This window comes from Podarcis melisellensis (genome assembly GCF_964234715.1).
Source record: "Podarcis melisellensis genome assembly, chromosome: 1".
Classification (NCBI taxonomy): Eukaryota; Metazoa; Chordata; class Lepidosauria; order Squamata; family Lacertidae; genus Podarcis; species Podarcis melisellensis.
In genome coordinates, this window is record NC_138528.1 from 94827538 (window position 1) to 94850551 (window position 23014).

Here is a 23014-nt window from a genome sequence, read left to right on the forward strand (position 1 = left end):
GGTTATTTGTGAGGGGAGAACCAGAAACAGCTTTAACTGTATGTAGCAGTGTGAGCTACATAACATGGAGGTGAGGAAATTAACTTCATGGCTCATTGGGTTATTTTAAACTACCTACAAATGCAATATATATAAATACAAAGAGATATATTATTGAAGCTATAATCCAACTGAAGACGTTTTTAGTTTCAACACAGGGATTTACAACTAAAAAAGTTATAGTTTGGCTTTTAGTGTCAAACATAGCATAAGAGGCAAAAATTGATGTACATATACAATAAAAAGCACATAATGGAAAATGAGATTTGGAAAGAGATGAGAAAACGTAGACATAGTGCAAGCAAAACACAAACAGCTGCCATGACAAAGGTGGGATCAATACATCCCTGTGTACAAATTTTAAATTACCTTGCTTGTTGTTTTTCATTAAATCTACCAACTTTCCCCCTCCGGTTCCAAAATCATTTGTTTCGTACTCCAGCTCTGTTTCGGTATCACTGCTACTGCTAGCAGAGTAAGTGCACACTCTCAGCGCCCTGTCCTGTACACAGCAACATTAAAGGGAAAATCCATGACTCAGAAGAAAAAAACATTACACTGAATACAAAGGATCAGGAGTGCAGCACAATAGGTAAGCCATTTCGTCTCTCTCCAGTCTAGCCTATTTATTTAGCTGCTGCAATTTGGCATTGATTATGTAATTAAATGTCACAAATCTCTGAAAACAGATTTCATCCTCCAGCAAGTATTGTCCAGGCATAATCTATGTTCACAGTCCCTATTTTCAAGAAATCCAGCCTGGGTATATGCATAGATTCTTCTCAGGTTTATGTCATAACAAAGCATTTGAGAAAAGGTGATCTATGAGTGGTGACAAACAAGAATTCAGACTGGAACATTTACCTGCCATTACATTTGAGGACTGAGCAAGGCATTATCTCAGCAAATAAATATCCTCCAACCTGCATTTTCCAGCATCAATCCCTGGCATCTCTAGGTGGAAGAGTTAGCTAGACCAATGGCCAGACTCAGTAGAATGCAACTTCCTATGTTCCTAACAGGAATATGGGGGAATGGAGATACTGATGGATGAACATCAGTGGGCAAGAGGGGAAAAAATTGAATTAAATTAAATGAATTTGGTTTGATCTGCAATAATTTGGAAAATAAATAAAAATAATTTGAAAAAAGAGAAAAGTTTGGTGTGGGGGCTTCATCTCTTAAGGAGCCATATTATAAGCTCTTATATCACAGATACCTCCTCTGTAAACTTATTGTTGTCCTAATAATAACAATTACCATTTATTTATACAGTCTGCAAATTAAAGGGTAAAACACACACAGTTTATTATTAATTACGAATACTCACAGTACATCATTAGATGGAAGGTGATAATTGAATATGAAGTTATTTCTGTTAGGTTGTTAGACTAATATTACACAAGGTACTTGCAATTTGGTTACTTTACTACTCTTCCTGGTACCCAAAATCTAACATTTACAGTGGTTGATACTTGTTTCCCATTGGTGGCCTGGGCCAGTGACACTCATGAGAAAATGGAACACAGGAAACTGCTTTATACCAACTCAGACCATTGGTCCTTCTAACTCAGTACTGTCTACTCTGACTGGACATGGCTTTCCAGGGTTCCAAGCAGGAGTCTTTCCCAGTTCTATCGGGAGATGCTGGGAATTCAAGCTTGGACATTCTGTATGCAAAGCATACAGTTCTACCTACTTCACATGTAAGTAGAGCAAAATGAAACTATAGCCCCATTGTCTGTTGCCTGAGCTACTTAAAGGAAATTATATATGTGTCCGGTTTCCCTCTTTCATTTGTACCTTGGCTTTAATAGCTTTTTTGCTGCTCCAATCCGGAAACATCTTGTTGCCACATTTTTCTTTTTCTGAATGCTTTAATGATACAGAAGTCAGAGAACTCTCTTCTTGTCCACTTTTTTTCACAGGGCTCGTTATTCCTGGGTAAGAGAAAGTAGCAGCAAAAGATTTTGAACATCAGAATGTGAAAAATAGCGTTTGTTTCCATTTCCATGAAAGGGTCAAGTTCTTTCACTTGATCCACCCTGAATGCACTGCACTTCTACAAAGACGAGTTTTGCTTAATGTGTTAGGAAAGCAATATCTGAAATGGTTACCTAGTAAATGGGGAAGAAGCATCCACTGGACAGAAGAGGAAAAGGAGAAATGAGTCTCCAGAGCCACATCCCTTAAATAGCCCAGAAAACATTTCTGAACCTCTATTGGATTTGGTTTTCATGTATACATTTTTTTTAAATTAAATTTTAAATTTTATTTATTTATTTTGCAGTAATGAGGAATAGATTGTGCAATGTATCCCACACAGGCCCCATCTCACACAGGTCCCAATTATGATTCCAGTAAAATGGATTTGCACTTCCATGTAAGTAACTCATGAGTAAAGAACACGGCTGGTGCAACCAGGCACTGGGTGGACAGTTCAATGTCACCTCTTGTTTTTGTGACATGAAGGGTTCAGAAACTGTTCTTTCTATTTCCCACAGTTTCTTTCCATTCCCAATGTGTTTGGGTGGCAGGAAGGGTAAATACGGATAGACCTAGATCAGGAGTAGGGTACCGGTGGTCCTCCATATGTTGTTGGACTATGATTTCCATCATCCCTGACCATGGGCCGATAATTTAAATTTGCAGACTTTAAGAAAAATACCTCAGCACAAATGCTTTCAGCCAACTCATTTCTTTCTTTCTTTTTGAAACAGCATTGTGTAGAACAAACATGCAAGTAAATCCACTGTGTTTTGTAGAATTCACTGATAATTGTTGTGTGCGTGTATGAGAGAGGGGGAGGGAGGAAATGGGGGAGATGGGTCAGATGATAAAATTTGAGAATGGGAAAGTTGACCTCCCAATCTGCTATATACTACTTTTTTACATTCCTTCAAGACAATTTAATTAAGAAACAAACCCTGGAAGCCTGGTGCAGTGAATATTAGCATTAAGTTCAGGACAATCTTATTGCTACTGACTTCTTATGAAGCAATTCAGTGCTTGCAGTTTCTATTCAATTTGTTATAATGACAGTGTTTAATCATGAAGTCTACTGCAAAGCACACTGCTGAATTGAGGTCACACATGTAGCTATCCAAGCATGTAGCATATAATCTATAACTAAGATTTCTCTTCTGAATCTCCCTTAGTTGTGCTATTAATTAACAATACACATTTTAACACACACACACACAAAATAACATGAATTAAAAATATTTTTTCTTTTGCTTTGATTTGAAATGAGCAGGGGAGTTTCCAATGAAGGGTGTACAATTTGTGTGTTTGCATTCCATTATAACTACAGTGCAAAACTGCACTGGGAATATTGCTAAACCAACTAAATTCCAACATGTTTAATTAGAATACTTCACATAAACTCACAAGAATCTTTAATGCTGCCTATTTACTCCTTTGCTCAATTTAAATATTGACACATTAGCAAAACATTATTTGGTACACTTGCCATCTAAGCAGACTCGTTTTATTCCCATCTAATGGAAGAGTAAGTGAGTGAGTCCTGGTCCTAACATGAAGGCAGGGACATGGGAACCAGCCAAATGTCTCACAGGTTACATCAACTACCATGTTTAAACTGGCTGGCAAGGCCAGCTCCACCATCTTGTCATTTGCCTCAGGCAGCAAAATGTCTTGGGCTAGTCCTTCCAGTGGAGATACGTTTTTTTGGTCCAGATCTTCAAATAATCCACAGAATACAGAATGTTTCAATGGGTCTTGTCCTATATGTCTATATAATTGCTTGGCTTTGGACTTGTAACTGTCATCCTTGCATAGATCTGGGTGTTCTTTACAGGCTGCAGGATTGGATGGCTGTCTTTAAAGTTTTCTCAATTTAACTTTAAATATTGTTTTATTAACAATAACAATTAATAAAATTATGGTCTCAGTTATTGTTCAAATAATGGGTTGGTACCTTGATTTTGGGTTCCTAAAGATAATCATATTAGCTGAACTCCAAGGTGCTTCAAATTACCCTGGGGTTGTAGATTAAGCAATGCTAGCCTTATCTACCGTATTTTTCGTCCCATAGGACGCTCCGTCCCATAGGACGCACCTAGTTTTTTTTTGGGGGGGGGGAATAAAGGAAAAAATGTTTTCCTTTATTTCTCCCCCAAAACCAGGTCGGGGAACAGCGGGATGGCGGCGCTGCGCCTCCCTGCCGTCCCCCGAGCTTGTGGGGCTGGCCGATGTCTGCCCGGCGCAAGGGGCGCTCTGCTTCAGGGCGCCCTATGCACCGGGTGGCAGGCTGCTATCCGCAGCCTAGACAGCCCTGCGGGAACTCCCGCAGGGCTGCCTAGGCTGCGGATGTCTTCCTGAAGCCTGGAGAGCGAGAGGGGTCGGTGCGCACCGACCCCTCTCGCTCTCCAAGCTTCAGTGAAAGCCTGCATTCGCCCCATAGAACGCACCCAGATTTCCCCTTCATTTTTGGAGGGGAAAAAGTGCGTCCTATCGGGCGAAAAATACGGTAATTCATTATCACAAGCCTTTACTTTCCCCATTTGACTAATCACTAATGCATCTCTAACAGAAGTCACATGGCTAATGTACAGAAAAGATGGGATTTTGACACATGGTTCTCATAAGGCAGAACATAATACAGCTGATCATTAATAAAATACATTAATTCTAGAGAGACTGGAGAAAGATATACATGAGAAAGCTGATAACTTACCGTATTTTTTCGTGTATGACACGCCCCCGTGTATAAGATGACCCCTATTTTGGGGGGCTACATATTAAGAAAATGGGGTGAGATTGCTCAGAGTTGTTGAGCTTTTCTAAGGGGGGTATTACCGAAAATTGCTCAACCACCTGACCTATGCTATCACTCACATGCGCCACAAAAGCCACCTATCCTCTGTCCCACTGCCAGCAGAGGCCGCCAATTGCCCGCCCTATTGCTGCAACAACAGCAAATCAACACCAGCCCTTGCTGCAGCCACCAATAACACACCACTGGTTTTAGGCTCGCAGCAGCAACCAATCCCATAGCCCCTCTATGCACTGTGTATTAGACAACACCCAATTTTTAACATACTTTAAAAATAAAAAACATTGTCTTATACACGGAAAAGTACAATACTCTCCTTTGCTTTCCTCTTCCAATCAGAACACTTTAGCCCTGGTCTTTGTGTGCAGAAATGAGATTTTTACATTTTATTTTCATGTGTCCATTCCTAGAATTCTTGTCCAGATCAATTTTTCCAGCCTTTGTGGGTCCTGAGTGTTGTGTCCCATGTGTCTGGAGTGTTGAGGAAAGGGTGGGATTATCCATGCATGAAAAATGCTGCATAGTTGAACAGTTGATGGGCATGGCTTAGTGTTCCCACAGTTACTGCCTCCTCTATGAGCTACCCAGAGCTGCCACTGCTTAGTAAAAGCATGGAGGGAAGAAAAGGGAATGTTAGTACTCTCTGCCCTAAATTTATCTACTAAGATGGTTCCCTGGGGCTGGCTTTCCACAGGAATGCTGGAGAGCTGAACAGAGGAGGAAGAATGAGGAATGTGTTGAGAATGGCCTGCAGGCAACCATGAGGGTGGGGAGTCTAGCCTTGAGCATCTTGGCCTGTATTTCATTCAGAAGCCACTTTGAAGGACATCAGGGCAACATTGGAATAGATTTCTCCCTCCTTCTCTAGCCCTCAGTTCTTAAATTAAGCTGCTATCTCCGTAATCACAACAGTGCCTTGAGTGAAGTTCTGAAAGTCAGGTATATGGTAAGCATTCAGGCAAACCACTGTTGGTACTGATGAATGCAGGGGAGTAGGAGGAAATAGACAATACAACAACAAAGACAAGCGCTGCTGTGCTTCAAGCATTCATTCTAAAGGTATCTTTTCAGCCCTGAACCCCATACATAATGAAACAAATGAATAGCTTTATGCATTAGGAACTATACTGAGTATACATATAATAAAAAGTACTCCTAAGAACAACAAATGGAAGATTTGGGGACTTGGTATGCCACTTCTATTCCATGTTGTTACTGATTTATATGTTTTATATATAAGGGCACATGCTCCCTAGCTGGATTTCCAGCATTTTGTGCTCCTTGTATAGTGATGTATCCCTGTGTTGATGTATCCCTGTGTTATCAAAAACTTACATTTATTGTTAGGTTGCTTCAAGCTTTATGTTTATTTCATGGTTAGCAATTGCTCCAGTGTAAATCTTGTTGGACCAGGGAAGCAACCACTATCTAACAGTTTATGTTGTAAGTATGCACCCCTGGGCAATGTCTGAAAACTGTACTATCCACTAGTATCTCTGCACATGGTTTTGAAGTGTCGTTGCCATGCTACAGTTTTCTGGAGTCAATAAGGTAAGCACATCCATGCTTTACAAAATATACCTCTATTCTAAACCACCCTAACAGTGCCATGAATTAAACAGGACTCTCAACAATTACACTTAACAAGCAGTGGGTGTCTTAATATAAGCTAAGCATGACACAGCTTGCATCCCTTGCAGTAGCCAGCCTGATTATGATAAAATGTCTATTATATTGCATGAAAGGTTTGGACACATCAAGCTGGATAATGTTAGCTGCACTTAGATCCCATTTAAATCTATGTAAAAAGATACCAGGACTTAAATACTACTAAAGTTCAACTAACTTAATATGGATCCAACCCATGCTGATCAACAAGAGGGCAGCTGTCCATTAATCCCTGGGACTGTGGTGTATTAACCTTGAAAGTGTAAACATCATATTACAGGAGTAATCATGGGGATCTGTCCTTTCATTGGAAGAAAATTTCATTCCAACATTTATCAGAAGTCACCACATTCTATTAGCAAAGCAACTGCTGTTTAACTTTCACAATACTGTAATATCTATAAAGAAAATTTAGGAAGCAAAAGTTGTGACATTTCTGAAGCCTCTTGGACTTGTTTTTGGTAAACATTCCTGGTGTATGCTTTAAATTTATCACTGGACTGCTTATAGACATGGTGTGTCATACAGCATTTTTTTTTTATAGATTAGTATTTTATTTAACAAGATTTCCATGTCAGTGCAGTCTCCAGCTTGTTAACCTTCTGCAGTAACTTGAAGAGTCTTTTCAGCTGTACATTTCATATGTCTTTCATCCAATGTCATTAATACAGGTCTCCACTAATGGGAACAGGCACCAGGGCACAAAAGATCTAATTTCCAGTACAACTGTCATTTTACCTGCAGAAGCTGGCTTTGGAAGGCGACTCTGAAAAGTCTGTACACCCTTAGCAGTCATGGCAGGATCTGATGTTGAATGTGTTATTATGCTCTCCACAGATCCCTGGTCCTTATTAGCTGTTGAAGGCACTTCTCGCTCAAGGGTTTTGGCTTTCTCAGAAGAAGCCGGAGGGAAAGCTTGTGCAGGTGATATGAAAACGTCAGCTTCTAAATCCAGTTCTTGTTTAGAAACGTGTCGTCCAGTCGAGCGGTTTCCTGAGTCCGGAAGAGGGAAGGTTCCTATCCCACTGTCCAGCGTCCTCATTTGGCAGCAGGATTCTAAGAAAGAGGAATACAGTGTAATTTGGAGAACCTGACAAAAACTACAAAAAACAAAGGACACCTTGAAGAAACAACTTTTGTGCAGCGGTGGGAAAACAGCTTCATCCACAAAGGGCATCAGGTTCAGCCTCTAGCATCTCTAGCTAAAAGATTGGAAATCTTAGAGGCCCACTGTTGGTCATAATGTACAATATTGGTCTAGAACAGACCCAGTGGATTGTAGGTTGAAACATATTTGGTACCAAAGAAGTACTATGCTTATGGTAATGGGGTCCTTCCAGTATTTTGGCATAGATTGTTTTTTCATTTGTAAGAAAAAAGTGCTGTTTCTCAACTGAAATAAAAACTCAGCACAGAATTAATCATAGCTGCATGACTAACTTGTGTCTGTTTGATTAGGAGACATACATTATAAAAGGCCCAATTCATAATCTTCTTAAGCAAAGTGCTTAAGTATGCAATTGAATTCAGTTTAATCAGGAGCATTTGTACACAAAGCTGAAAGAATAACACAGTTGGTAAGATGATACCTTTTGTTACAACTGTAGTATTTTGTTTTTTTCTAGGGGGACTTTCATCACAGCTTTTTTCTATTATTGCTTAGACTCCACACACTGCCGTGGGCTGATTTTATCCACAACAATATATGATTATGTTCACTGAGTTAACAGAAGGCATCTCAATCCAAAAGAGTTAGCTGCTACCAGTGATTATGTTTGCCTGTTTAGCCAGTTCATTAATTATTTGTGGAAGTGCCAGTCTTCGATAGCTGGGACTTCAGCAAGAAATATTGTCCCTGTTACATAACTCAAGTATAGCCATCCAAATTCATTTGCACCTCACTAGTTTATAGCACAGAAACCTCAACGCAGTATAGGAACTCTATGGGGTTACAGGCTACACAGAATAAATGTCAAGGTAGAATGTGAGTATCTTAAATCATAGGGTTTTTTTCAGGACCAATTTTATATATATATATAGTAAACACACATTCTAGCTATTACATGTACTTAACTTCAGATAAAATTTGGTTGAGTAGGAAAACATTCTCAGTTTACAAAAAGTGAGATTAAGAAAGCATTGGAATAACTTTGGAAGTAATTTTGCTTCTGCACAACTGACTGCCGTTTCAGCACCACGGACAGCCCCCATACATGGAATTAAAGCTCAGAGTGTGTGATCAGTTGACTCAGCTTGCTTCTTTTGTGCAGAGTATTAAGCCAGGCTTAAAAAGCAACTCTTCCCAAAGGGTGCTGGCAGTGGCAACCATAACAGCCCTGCAGGTACATTCAAATCTAATCATGTTCACCACATGGTCTGATCTATATGTATTCACTAACATTGCAGGGAGGTGGAGATGGAAGACAATCCAGAAAATATTCTGCTTTCCTAAGCCTTTTGTTTTCATTGATGAGTTTTGTTTTGACATTTTCATGTCTGTCAGTGGAGTGGTAAGGCCTCAGATATTTTATTATAGACCACATGATGTTGTAGTCTATGAATCCCTCTTTACAATAATATATTTTCTGACCACAGCATCCAACTATAACAGAAGCCTTCACTATGTCCAATTTGGCTTAATTTATTTTCCTTTTGCTGAATACCATTTTAATCCTCATTTCTAGTTTCAGCAGGGTCATTAGTTTTGTACAGTGAAGACAACAAATACATGACAGAATCTTTCTACTTGTACAAATTAGATACCCACCTCTTCAGCTTGCACAGTACATGTAATATCAGAAATATCAAATATTCCAGAACTGGAAGGCAATTAAATCAAATCCCCCCTTAAAGCACTGATAATGGAGAAGACTTTACAGCAGAGGTTTTCAACCTTTTTGAGTCCATGGCTCCCTTAACCAACTACATTCTTTCTGCGGCACACCTGTGGGGCTCAGGAACCCAGTTATGTCACCTGTTGCCTGCAGAGCTGGCAGTCCCTCACCCCTTTTTGAACACCCTTGCTTGTGGAGGGTTCCCTCAGCCTCTTCTTCTCTCCCCTCTCCCTGGGAATCCTCCAGGCAGCTGCTGCTGCTGTCCCTGGTCTCTGAGCTTCTCTCCACCCCTCCCCCAAATAAAGGTGCATCCCAGAAGTACCATTTGCCTGTGGAGCTTATAGCCGGGGCTACTGCAATAAACAGCTGAGCAAGCCTTTGGAAGGCAGAGATGTGAGAGGGTATCAGAGGAGGGAGGGAAGAAAAGAGGGACAGAGGCCAGTGTTGCCCGCAGCATCCCTGACTATCATTCAAGGCACCCGAGGGTCCCATGGCACACTGACTGAAAACCACTGCTTTACAGAAATGAATTCAAATGTCTAGTGGCAAAAGGGAATGATGTAGACAAAGAAACCGAAACTGCTATAGGCAGGCATATAGAAAGGCAGCACACTCATTCACAACCAGAGCTTGCAATTCTCAAAAGATTTATTTCCAAGGGAGAAAAACTCCAGCCCAAGCCTCTTTTGTTCTCTGAATTCTAGAGTCAAGACAGCTACATGCTGTAACTCTGTTTACGGCAGCTCCTCCCTCCTCCCTCTCCCTCTGTACATTTTGTGTTGGATCCCTGCTTATGGCTGTCAATGGAACTATAATTTTGGTTCCTATCATCAATATACATTTATGGGGTTTGTGATGGAGTGGGAAATGATGACTTATGCACTGGGTCCTTCAAATGAAGAAATTTCCTCAAAATGGGACTGGTAGAAAGGAGGTTGAAAGGAAGAGATTGAAATCCTTCAATAATTCTTGGTGGTTATTCAAAACCAAAATAATAGAAGCTCGGCTAATATGTATACTGCAGATCAGGAAAGGTACAAGGAGGGCCAAGAGGACAACAATGTGGTCAACAGACAGAGTTAAGGAAATTATTAGAGGCAGGAAGGCTTCCATCAGAAAATGGAAGTATCCTACAAATGAGGAAAACAAGAAGGGACCCAAACTTTGGTAAAAGAAATGGGAACAGACTACAGTGGTACCTCAGGTTAAGAACTTAATTCATTCTGGAGGTCGATTCTTAACCTGAAACTGTTCTTAACCTGAGGTACCACTTTAGCTAATGGGGCCTCCCGCTGCTGCCACCGAACAATTTCTGTTCTCATCCTGAAGTAAAGTTCTTAACCCGAGGTACTATTTCTGGGTTAGCGGAGTCTGTAACCTGAAGCCTCTGTAACCTGAAATGTCTGTAACCCAAGGTACCACTGTATAAGTGATGAGGAAAAAAAGAATCTGAGGAGCACATTATTAAAAACTAAAACCAACCAAAGAACACCCTTTTAGATACTTTAGTAGCTGGAAACCTAAGAAGGTAGATGAAACTTGGGGTGAGATGGTAGTTAAAGGTGTGCAAAAGGAGGATACGCCAGCCAAACCTCCAAAGGGAGGGCCCCCCCCACATTAACGATGCAAACACTGAAAAAGCTTGTTCTCTTGTAACCACATTACACACCAACAAGATTATATCCTTTCCAAAAAACAAACAAACCTCAGCACCAGATATGTTACATTAAAGATATGGCTTGTAGAATGTGGGATCCTGCTTTTATCCTGGGTGTGCTCAGTGCAAAACATGAGCCCACCCATCACATGTGAAAACTTGCTAAAGTAAAGATTAATTCTTTATATTTTCACATCATTTCTATATTCTCTTTTGTGTGAAGGGCAAGTTAGGAATGCATTTAGGTATACAAAGCATGAACAGCACCAAACAGAAGGCACAGACTTCTGATTAACTCCTACTGAAGGACCTAATGATATTTGCTTTTGTTCACATGAACACAGCCTCTGTCACTTAAATATATTACCCATGTGTCCTGGAGCTAGTATCTCCAAATAGCGGTTAAAAGGATTGTAATGGCAATTTACATGTAGCTTAAAAAGTAAATACCCAAGAGACCGATTTAGAAGTGCTGGCTTAAATCTGAGCAAAATTTAGGCTAAATGTCTGATAACATCTCCCGATAGCAAGCTCTTTAAAATTGTGGCAGATTCCCTCAAGGGAAAAGTTAGAAGTTCCACTGCTTGGGCAATTTCAAATTAGACTGAATAAAGGACTTCAGAATATACTGCGGTGAGCTATCTCATATTGGCTGACGATACTCAAAATGATGTAACAAATCTTTTCCCTTTCAATTTTATGTTCCTATGTATTGATGTTTTTATAATATTCTCCATTTGTTATTTAACTCTGCCCTAGTAAGCAAGGCTCTTTCAAATTCTGTTTTCATTCTTTCAAACTGTGAATCTTAAGAAGTTCTCCTCATATGATCCCATATAAATATTTTGCCTAAAATCCACGCCTTTAACAATGCATTGGTTTCTGAGCCAAGGCTGGTGACAACATGAGAGAGGGTATTTTCTGCCATGGCACCCTGTATGTGATGATGCAACTCTGCTCCAAAAAGTTAGGTTAGTTTCCCCTATTTGTGTTCTGCTACCAATTCTATTTCTCTGCTTATTCATTTATACTGACATCCTCTATGCTGCTTTTCAGGATCACAGATCCTCCCAAAGTGGCTCACAATAAAAGTCACAACACAATAAAACATTATGAACTATGTAATTAAAATGAATACATAATTTAACTCCTTGTATATAAGGCAGACAATCAGGAGATACCGAGACTACATAGAAATACCATAGCCAGCACCCTCATTCCCAACATTGAATATGAGCCACCCCAGCTCAACTTAACCAAAAGCTGACTGGAATGATTTTTTATGGCTCTTCTTAAAGAAAACAAGGAGAGTGCTACATAAAACTCACCGGGAAGGGAGTTCCATAAACAGGGTGCCACCAATGAAAAATCTCTGTCTCCCATCTAACTGTATCCATTGGTGGATCCATAAGCAGAACCTCTGATGGTTCACATGGATTCACATGGATGCCCACTGTCCTTTCACTTAACTTGGTTTCAAACAATTTGGGGCTTTAAAGCACTTTGAACTGAGCCCAGAAATGAATTGGCAACCATTGCAGCTGGAGTAATAGGCTCAGAGTGTCTTGCCCCAACTAACACTCAGTTGCATTCTGCACTAGCTTTCATTTCTGAGCCATATTCAAAGGCATCCCCATATAAAGTGCACTGCAGCAGTATACTCAATTGAAAAGTTTCCCTTTTAAACAAACTATTGATTCTGTTGACAATTTCCATGCTTTTGCTTTTGTTGAATTTTTAACTACTGCTGTGCATATGAGTGACTACTGCTGTGCAGAAGAACAGAGTACACATTATTAAAAATAAACATTGCAACATCATTTGGATTCACATTTAATTAAAGTACCCCAGCCACTCTGTTCCTCTCTTCAGCCCTTGCTGTAATATTAGTAATTTTGTTCTGCAAGCCATAAGTGAGAATGGGACATGCCTACACCTTCAAAGTTGCACTGAACTGTTCCTTATAAAAAATATGTGGAGACCATAGCAGTCCAGGCTGGCCCAACAATTTTTAAATGTTCTAACTTCCAAATATTAGTCTCTCTTTTTCATAGCACCTCCAATGCAAATAGGTTTTTACAGCCTTTTTTGTTGTTGTGTGCTACTAATGAACACTTTTAAGCTACATGTGTTGTTGGCAAGACAATCTCAAACTACAGATGGCAGAGCAGATCTCTTTATTTGCCTGTCCTTTCCATTCTCGGAAATGCTAAAACAAGTGAAAAAACACACACACTAATATCTATCTGCCAAATCAATGTCAGTTTTAAAGTGGATTATTTCTTTAGGGCTATAGCATCATTTGATCTAATTAGTCAAAGCTGAATGAAGCAGTTGTTTATAGTTTTTTTAAAAAGCCAAATCATGTATAAGGCTGAGAAGCAGTGAAACCACCTTCAGTAATAATTTCCACAGGGAAAGTATTGTGAGTCTCTTGCAGCAGAAATAACAAAAAGAGTCTTGTGGCACCTTAAAGAGATTAACAAATGTTATTATAACACAAGCTTTCACGGACCAGATCCTTCAGATGCACAGAGTGTGACCCCCAGTTGTAAGGTGTAAACTTGACATGGCTGTAAAAGGGTGAAATATAGTTCAACTAAGGCTTCAGCTACTTAACACTACTCATCTGAGCCTAAATCATCCCATGTAGTTCATCCACTTTCTGGTCACTACTGTGCAACTACATAATGGACATACAAGCATCAACTTATATCAGAAACCTACTGCAGATATTTACATGCTTCTGTCTGGTTTCTATCAAGGAATAATCTACTATGAAACAGACCCAGAGCACTTCTTGTTACCTATGACTCCCAGCTAAAACCACTACAACAAATCATCAGAGATCTAAAGCTTATCCTGGACAATGATACTACTCACAGTCCTTAGGTCAGGGGTCTGCAACCTTTAAGACAAAAAGAGCCACTTGGACCCGTTTCCGAAGAAAAAAGCAACTGGGAGCTGCAAAACCATTGCGACATTTAAAGCATGCGCGCTGCTGCCCTCCGATCTGACAGCGGGCGGGAAGGTGACGTCGGGACGGTGCGTGACTAACGCACGCACCGCCCCCATGCAACGCCACAGCCAGTACGGCGCCCGCCACAGTGGGGAGTGTTGGGGCGCACAATGCGCCTCCTCCCCTTGCTAGTATCCGCCCCGGAGCCGCGGCAAAGGTGTAAAAGAGCCACATGCGGCTCCGGAGCCACAGGTTGCAGACCCCTGCCTTAGGTGACAATTCTGTACTCTTTTTTTTTTTACTGATGACCCCATCCCCAACCAAAAACATCTACTCAGCAGCAAGAGCAGGCAACACAACAGAGAAATAAACAAGGACCAGACCCTACAACAAATCCAAATGTCAACTCTTGTCCCCATGTCTACTCTGGCAATAGTATTACAGGACCTAAATACCGGTACATCAGCCACAACATTTATGGGACAATCTGCCAGAAATGACCTTCTGGTTTTTACATAGGCTAGGCCAGACACAAAAGAATGAATGGATACAAATATGGCATCGGAAATGGCTTCCCTTCCTTTTCAGAACACAAATTCACCTCCCCCAGACTAAATGACATTCTAATCTCTGAATCTGAAGCGAGCAGTAGCTAAGCAGGAAGCAGCAGTTAGTAACAAATGGTGATGATTTAAAGCCAACATTCGAATACTGATTTATTTCAAGAAGTGTGTTTTCCATGCAACAAATGTCTGAAATATAAAAGCTAGTTTGAGCTTTGGAGACATAATTCTGGAATGAAAATTGGTAGGTAATTAATATTAATTCACTTGATGGGTCTTACGTGATTTAGGATTCAACAGTGCAACCTTATAGCTCAGTTGTAAAGCACACGCTTCGCATGCAAAAAGTTCAAGGTTCAATTGCTGGCAGAGATAGGGCTGGGAAAGACCCCTGTCTGAAACTGTGGAGAGATGCTGCCAGTCAGTATTGACACTACTGAGCTAGAGTAACCAATTCTCTTACTTGGTATAAGGCAGCGTCCTATGTTCCTATCAAAGTCAGGTTACATGTTGGTGGACATCTACTCTAAAATCTAAATGGCCTTCACTCATTTCCTGAATAGGGAGCTGGCTCACATTTTAAGCTTGTCTACATCGATATCTATATCCAATGTACAGACAATGACTGATTTGTGCCTGTCCAATTGATGTGCGACCATGACAGCGCATCATAGTGACCCAGAAGTGGCTTGGAAAGGGGGTGTAATTGGGGGGGAGGGATGGGATGGGAGCATAACAGGGCATAGCAGGATGGAGAGGGCTTATGCTCGCTCCACTGATGCATGTGAAGACCTAGAACACAACACCCACCCCCCACAAATCTGGGGTTGCCTATATAACAATTACCAAAACCTTGACCCTTTCAAGAGTGGAAGCATATTGTAAAAAGCCACCTAAGCATTAAGGTTTCTCATGAAGCATATCATATTACATGCAAAATCTAAAATAGAGGACTAACTTTAAAAGCAGATACTTGTGACCTGGCCACTGGAGCATCCTGGCGTTTGAAAAAACACACACATGTCATACTGATGTTGCTGTCGTGTGGGAATCCCTTGCAGACGAGTGCAGTGCCTAGAGACAGTCAAGCTGTGTATCCACAGCAGTGACCACAGGAGGAATGACTGCTGGGAGGAGTGCAGCGAAAAGTAACGCCATTGTGCATCTGCATCTGCATTGTGCACAACCTTCATCCACCCCAGCTGCAACAAAACATCTCTCTCCTATATTGGTTTATACAGGTGTTGTAACCTTCCAACAGTTTGACTTCACCCCCAAAATCACACTCCTCCATTCTCTCCTGAGACATATGGATGCCACCAACATGTGGTTTCTAACTGAAAAGTATATTTGGAACACAAAAGCCTGGTTTGCAGTCACACTAAACCAACCCTAGCTTAGCACAAATGTGCAGGCTCCCAGAGAGGAGATCAGTATCATTTTGCTTTTGAACAAAGCAATGGCTACGCTTAGCGTGTCTGAACCCAGGCTTGTGGTTTAGCTCTCTCTAAACTAACTATGAAGTGTGACCAATATTTACCTTGTAAAGCCACGAGTCTAGTTTTGGATGACACAGTAGGTCAAGCCTTTACTTTGCTCAAGCACAGCACAGCAGCAGAACTACCAGGGAGGAGCAAAATGTCTGCAATCTCTTCTCCAGGAGCTCTCACACATTTGTGCTAAGCAGTGGTTTGGCTTAGTGTGACGTGCAACCCAGGCCACAGTTACAACTTACAGAAACCCTGGAAGAAGGGAAGCCTGAAACAACAACACTGCATAGAGAACATATTCGACCATTATGATTGGCCAAAAACATGGGGGAAGCAAACAACAAAACTACTTGCAAGCACATATATTTCACTGAACTTAATAGAACATAATTGTGGATAGATCTTGCAAACAAACAGAAACACTTTCCTTTCTGAGAAAAAAGCAGAACAGGCTCAATTACCCAACGTTCAAATAATCAAATGGTACAAACTGGTACAATATCATTGACTTATAGCACATTACTATGTACAATCAGCTCTTCAAGTGCTTATCAGTTAGGAAATACACATACATATTTCCAGACATTAGTCACTATATCATCTGCATCTAGCTTAAAGAAGATACTAGTTTTTCTGGAATCCTTGATATCACAATACAGTATTTTAGCTTTACATAAACGGAAGGTTAAAAGTTTTTTTTTTAAAAAAAAGACTTTGTTTAACAAGGAAGTTGAGCCAAATGCTATTGTGTTCTCCTTAGTGGAGGGATAACTAAACTGCATGCCACAGTAATGCTGCAGAAAAATTGGCAATTAGACAAGTGCCATGTGTACTATCTCTTAGAAGCAGAAAGCAATTATTTGTCTCCGCCAGACTGTGACGAACAGTAACTTGACATTATTTAAAATATACTAATGCATGGTAGATTCTTATTATTCAGGGAGGACAGGGTTTTATATAATCTTCAAGTTACGACGATTTATTATTACATGTGTATATGCCTGAAGTGCAGTTATTTCTATATGACACCATTTCAATAAGTCCCTGTTAGCTATGTCTATCCAAAGAACTTTAAGAGTTTAGCAAACATCCAATCATTCCTATAACAAAGATGATGCCCAGGGTGGAGACTAATTTTCTATCACATAAAGATTAATTGTGCTTTTATCTGCTGAATATGTACACTTTTTGTAAACTGTATTGAAATTGATAAAAGGATGACTATAAATGATTTAAATAAATAAGATTTTTTTTTTTTAAAAAATGAAGGCTGACTTTTAAAGCAAGAAGATATTATGCTGCATTTCTTTTCAAAATCAGACCTGTATGTTGATTTTGAACCATTATTTAATGTTCCCCTTTAAAAAGTTGATAAAAGGAGGATCGTTCTTTAAATGGAAAGACATATAACAGATGCTTTTTTCAGGCATTCAACTACTTCCATGAAAAATGTACTGGCACGTATGCTTCCAGTGTCAATTTTTCAGTTACATTTCAGTTCTCTAGTCCTCTCTTCAAAAACCACAAAGCGCTGACTACAAAGAATGATGTCTGTGTATACACATGCTCTTGTTAGGTCTAATACGTTTTTTAAAAAACCAGGTTGTCTCTCGGATGCCTTAGGAAACAAGCCTCCCTCTGGAAGTGCTAGAAGACGTGTGATTACAGGTAACATTGTGCACACATAAATGCCTGCTGAAAAACTTGATCTGCTGCCATTCTTCTTATCAAACTGCAACACCTCAGAATAGATACCTTTTTTTAAAAAAAACACCATATTATATATATATATATATATATATATTTGCTTTCGTAGATTTTCACGGGTACAGGAATGCAGGTTTTGGTGTCCTCGGGTGTCTTCCCGTGTAAAAGTTGGGGTGTCTAGGCGACGTTTCGACGAGGTCTCACTCGTCATCTTCAGGCTGGTGCTTTCGGCTTCTTGTTACTGGAACAGAGCAGGATCTCAGTGTTTGAGTTCCTATAAATACTGTTGAGGGGGTGTGGTGTATAGCCTCCAATGTTCTGGGCAGAGAGGAAGTTCCCAGGCTAGTGTGCCTTTTCTTCTTTTGTTCCTTAATTACTTGAGGGATATCTTGAGTGATTTCTTGAGTGATATCCTGAGTACCAAGGGGTCTATGAAATACCCTGCAAAGTCTGCCCAGCCACGTACATTGGACAAACAAACAGACGAATAAATGCACGTATCGCAGAACACAAGAATGCCGTCAAAAAAGAAGAAAAAACTTCCTCTCTTTTCCAACACATGAAAGAAACAGGACACGAAATTAATTTTGCAGATTCCAAATTGCTCTTTAACATGGAACATCACCACAAGAGAATAATCATGGAAGCCATCGAGATAGAGAAACACCCTCACAACATGAACAAGCGTGACGACACATCCCGCTTGCCAGACATCTGGAAATTAGCCCTCCCCACAAAAACTGACACCAGATCCAGAGGCACACAGAACGCCATCACCAATCAACCACACCAGACCCAAACCCAGACCCTCTCCACAGATAAATTACAGACACCATCCAGTAGCCAAACCATGGTGGCACCTCCGGATGCTGCACCCCCCTGCAATCCCTACACAGATCTGGCTGACACAGGCCACAAAACCACAGCTCGCCCCTATACACGAAGCCAAGCCAGAGCACAACTAAGTGCAGTACAGCCATCTTCTCAGAAAAACTCTTCACAAAGTTCAAGAGGTCAAGACACAAAGACTTTAGCAACTAATCCACACCTAATGAACCACCTAAGTGGTACTCAGGATATCACTCAAGAAATCACTCAAGATATCCCTCAAGTAATTAAGGAACAAAAGAAGAAAAGGCACACTAGCCTGGGAACTTCCTCTCTGCCCAGAACATTGGAGGCTATACACCACACCCCCTCAACAGTATTTATAGGAACTCAAACACTGAGATCCTGCTCTGTTCCAGTAACAAGAAGCCGAAAGCACCAGCCTGAAGATGACGGGTGAGACCTCGTCGAAACGTCGCCTAGACACCCCAACTTTTACACGGGAAGACACCCGAGGACACCAAAACCTGCATATATATATATATATATATATCCCCCCACAAAAAAGAGAATGGAAATTGATTCAGTGCTACTGGTTTTATCTGACAGTGTTTTCACAGCTGGCAACCTACTATATGCCTGCAAAGACATCTAGGGGTTCTATAGATTTCTTTGGATGGCAAATGAGGAGATAAAGCAAATATCATTCCTTTATCTGATCATGTGTAAAATGAATGGTTCAAACACTACAACAGTGATAAGATGATCGCTAAATGATTCTTCTCAATTTCTATCAAAAGGGTTGATGGAAGAAATTAAGACTGACATTGATAAGTTGCATTCTCAAGCACTGTGAGGTTTCATGATGAAAGACTGCTTTGGGGAGGGGGCAGGAAGTAGAAATACATCTACTGCACGTAGCTCTTTGTTTCACATGGGAGGAACTTTTGGAATTATTATTTTTTCCGTTTTCTCTCCCTTGCCAAATCAATGCCTTTCGGTTCTAAAAGCAAACCTTGCAAGTGTGATCTATTTGTACTTTGTCATTCAATCCCATTTAGTTTGTTGCACGATTCTGCTCTATCTCAATAATTCATTAAAGCACTCACCTAATCTGACTCTGGTTTTTCAGTTCTTTCTAAGGCGAACATTATTTACTCAAATATGTCAAGCTTAATAGAGACATTACAGTATGACACGTGCCAGACTTAATGCATAGACCCCATTAATCATATTCTTTCCTTCCATGCAATGCATCTGGCTATATTTTTTAAGAGGATAGTGTGAAACCTAAAACAAAGAGTCTAAACCAGGAACTGATACTCCTAAGTATTGGCCATGCTGGCTGGGAGCCGATGAGAGTTCAGGTCCAACAACATCTGGCAGGGGTGGTGGTAGCATGTTTCCCCATACCTGGTCCAAATAGTAAAGTAACAACAAAGAATAGTTGTTGTAATACAGTTAACAAGTATCATCATACATATAAATACTACTAACTGGAGAGCCATTTGACACAGTAGCAAACTATGACTATACTTGGGTCTCAGGTTTCATTTAAAAGCTGGTATAGCATAGTGGATGGCTAAAGTTGGGAGGTAGGCACTTAAACCTGTGGTCATGTATGAACTCGGTATCATTTCTAAGATCTGTAAAGCTAATGACCTAATATGCAGTGGGTAGAACTATGATCTACTATGTAAGGATTAGGAAATTTGAATAATTGAAATTATCACCATCATCACCACCACCATCCAAATAGAGTCAGCTGCATCTCAGTTGTATTGGAATCAATGGGACTGCAGTTGCAACTAGCTTGCCTCACTGATTCCAGCAGAACTTAGGTTTCATGCAAAAATTATGGTCTCATGAATTACACTTTCTGAGTAGGTTCAGGAATGTCTTGGGTTGCAAGACATGCACACTATCTACCATTCTGGGCTTTAGGCTTGTTGTTCTTGCTGCTCCTGGAGGTCTGGAAGTGACTGTATAAGGTTTGGAATCTTGTGTTGTGGCCATCAGTTTGTCTGTAGGCTCACAGTGTAGTGTCACAAAAGGCTGTCAAGTCCTTGCGGCCTCTTTACAGCTTAAGTCCATGCTGGGTTTCTAGTAGCCCAGCCTCCACCTACAAAGATGTCCCTTCCAGGTGGTGGTACACCCTTAAAGCATCCAGCAGAATGGAGAGGATTAGGGTGGTAACAGTTGTACCAGGTATAAATGCTACTGTCCAGAAATGATCCTAAAGGTTACCTAGCTAAGGCATAAAGTATAGTGAACTCAGTTCTATGAGTGCAAGTTCCTATGTAGCCAAAACAGTACCATTCATGTGTGAGAACTGGTCTGGCAGAACTCCAAGGTTTTCAGAAACAGAAAAACCTTTAAACACACATCTAAGTTGGGGAGTGGCCACAGGATGTGGCTGACTATTGGGAGTGGGTGAGGAACTCAGAAAACCTGGGTGGTCGGGAATGGAAGAAGGCATATCTGGCTGGCAGGCAAAGGAACATTCCACACTCTTAACATTTTGATGCAGGCCCCATTTATGTAAACTAATAGTGAAGCCATTTATCTATTAAATTACAGTGCTTGTAGCCCACTTTTCATTGAATATTTTCAATCCCAGAGCAGGGCACAAAAGTAATAGAGATAAACGGAGCAAAAACAGTATACCAAAATCATATGAACAGGTCCAGTGAACAAATTAGCAATTCTACCCTAAGGCAAACAAGAAAAACAACAATGAGGACAAAAGCTATCATTTCCAATTTAGCCAAATACCTAACAATTACGAGCACAGGGCATTCAAACAACCAATGGTCTTATAGTAACAGTTCCCAGCCCATTTTTCATCTATGGCAACTCCCTCTCTCACACACACACACACAGAGGGGCCCACTATATGGCTTTTGAGCAACTTACCACCTTACACCCTCAGCCCCACTCTCCAATCCACACAGGCTCTCACCCTGAATGGTATGAAGAATTGTCCTTAAGCATCCACAGCAAAGGCCTCCCACTTCTTGGTTCATAGTGACTACAGAACAGAAGGCAATCACAAAAGAAACGGAGGAAGGCAGTGATCCACAGCTGGCATTTTTCTCCCCTTCCCAGTCCTGACAAAACTCATGGTGCCTAAAACTGCTATTGGGAGGGACCCGCAGGTGGATTTTCTGGCTTCGCTCACCATTACCAGATGTCAGGGATGGTTCAACTGCAGTTCAGCGCAGAAACTCAGGGATGAGCAGTAAGGTTGATTCTTTATTCAGAGAAACAAAACCCAACAGAGAACTCCACAGGCAGAACTAGCCTATTGAGACCATTGACAGAACTGAGGATCTAAGCCTTCCACTTCCTCCTAAGGCTCCTCCCCAGCCGGCTGCCTACCCAACAGTCGCAAACTCCTTCAAGGAGGGGCTCTCTGTGCCTTTTGTTCTGCCACATGTAACACGATTCTCGTTCTTGGGTACAGAGGAGGATGGGGGAAGGAAAAAGTGGAACTGGCAGGTGGCTGGGAATCTGCCACAGCCTCAGTCTCCTCCTCTTCCTCAGCTGCCTCAGTCTCACTTAAAACTTGATTGCTCAGCCTCCAACCTAGCTGCACCCCCTTCTTCCTCTGATCTTCCTCCTGCATCCCACTATTATTTTATTGGCTCAGAACCTTCCGTTTGGGGAGGGGGCTGTAGCTAGACTGAAAACCCAAGGCTTACTGGTTTTTTTAAAAGGATTCCATTAATAAAACCCCCCTACCAGCCCAATGAGGACTGGACATGCGCAGAATGCATGTGATATTGACTTGTTGTTTTAATGGTAGTAGGGCAGAAAACTGTGGAGAAATGAAATGGAGAGGCTGAAAACAAGGAGAGGCGTATTCCATTCTCCAAAATTTGTTGTAGTTCTGTCATTCAAAAATAGTAAGCAAATGAGCTACAACTGGCATTTTAGACAGCTTTGATTCCTCTGGTTTTTCATTGATTTTGTACCTGTCTAGTACTATGACTTGTAACTTAATCAAACTTCTAGGTTGGGTACTTATTAGGTTATGCTGAATAGACAGATACTTATTAGAGAAAAATATTGACAGTGTCGTAAGTGTGGTCTCATAAGAAATAAGCCTTCACTTGTATTTGTGAAGGTAGGATTATATCATTAAAACTTAAATTCACCAATGTCTTTATTACTTAATAAACACCTGGGTGGGCAGATAAGGACTGAAGAAAGACTGTTACATTAATTTAATATACAATCATTGCCCATTTAATGTTTCTGTTTAAATGAGAAAGCTATAGAGAACTGAATGAGTGTAATGCTGAATTAATCAGCATTAGAACTAGTGAACGAAAATGCTTTAAACAGATTTTGTTGCCATAACCAAAGTACTTTAAATGCTGAAACTTCATTCTAACTCTATTGTTTATAGCCATTATCTTTACTAAGCATTCTATCAAATAATACATAAAAACTCTCTTATCAAGAC

General features: G+C 40.6%; 1 protein-coding gene across 11 annotated transcripts in view; it reads right to left on the minus strand.

Annotated features, from left to right (window-relative positions):
• NCKAP5 (NCK associated protein 5) overlaps window positions 1-23014 on the minus strand; it is a 617165-nt gene that overhangs the window by 55378 nt on the left and 538773 nt on the right. For all 11 annotated transcript variants that reach the window (XM_081921458.1, XM_081921453.1, XM_081921455.1 and 8 more), the window contains 3 exons: window positions 7244-7561; window positions 1843-1979; window positions 409-541 (listed from right to left, as the gene is read on the minus strand). In XM_081921458.1, the coding sequence (XP_081777584.1) occupies window positions 409-541; window positions 1843-1979; window positions 7244-7561 (588 nt within the window). The remainder of the gene's footprint in view (window positions 1-408; window positions 542-1842; window positions 1980-7243; window positions 7562-23014) is intronic.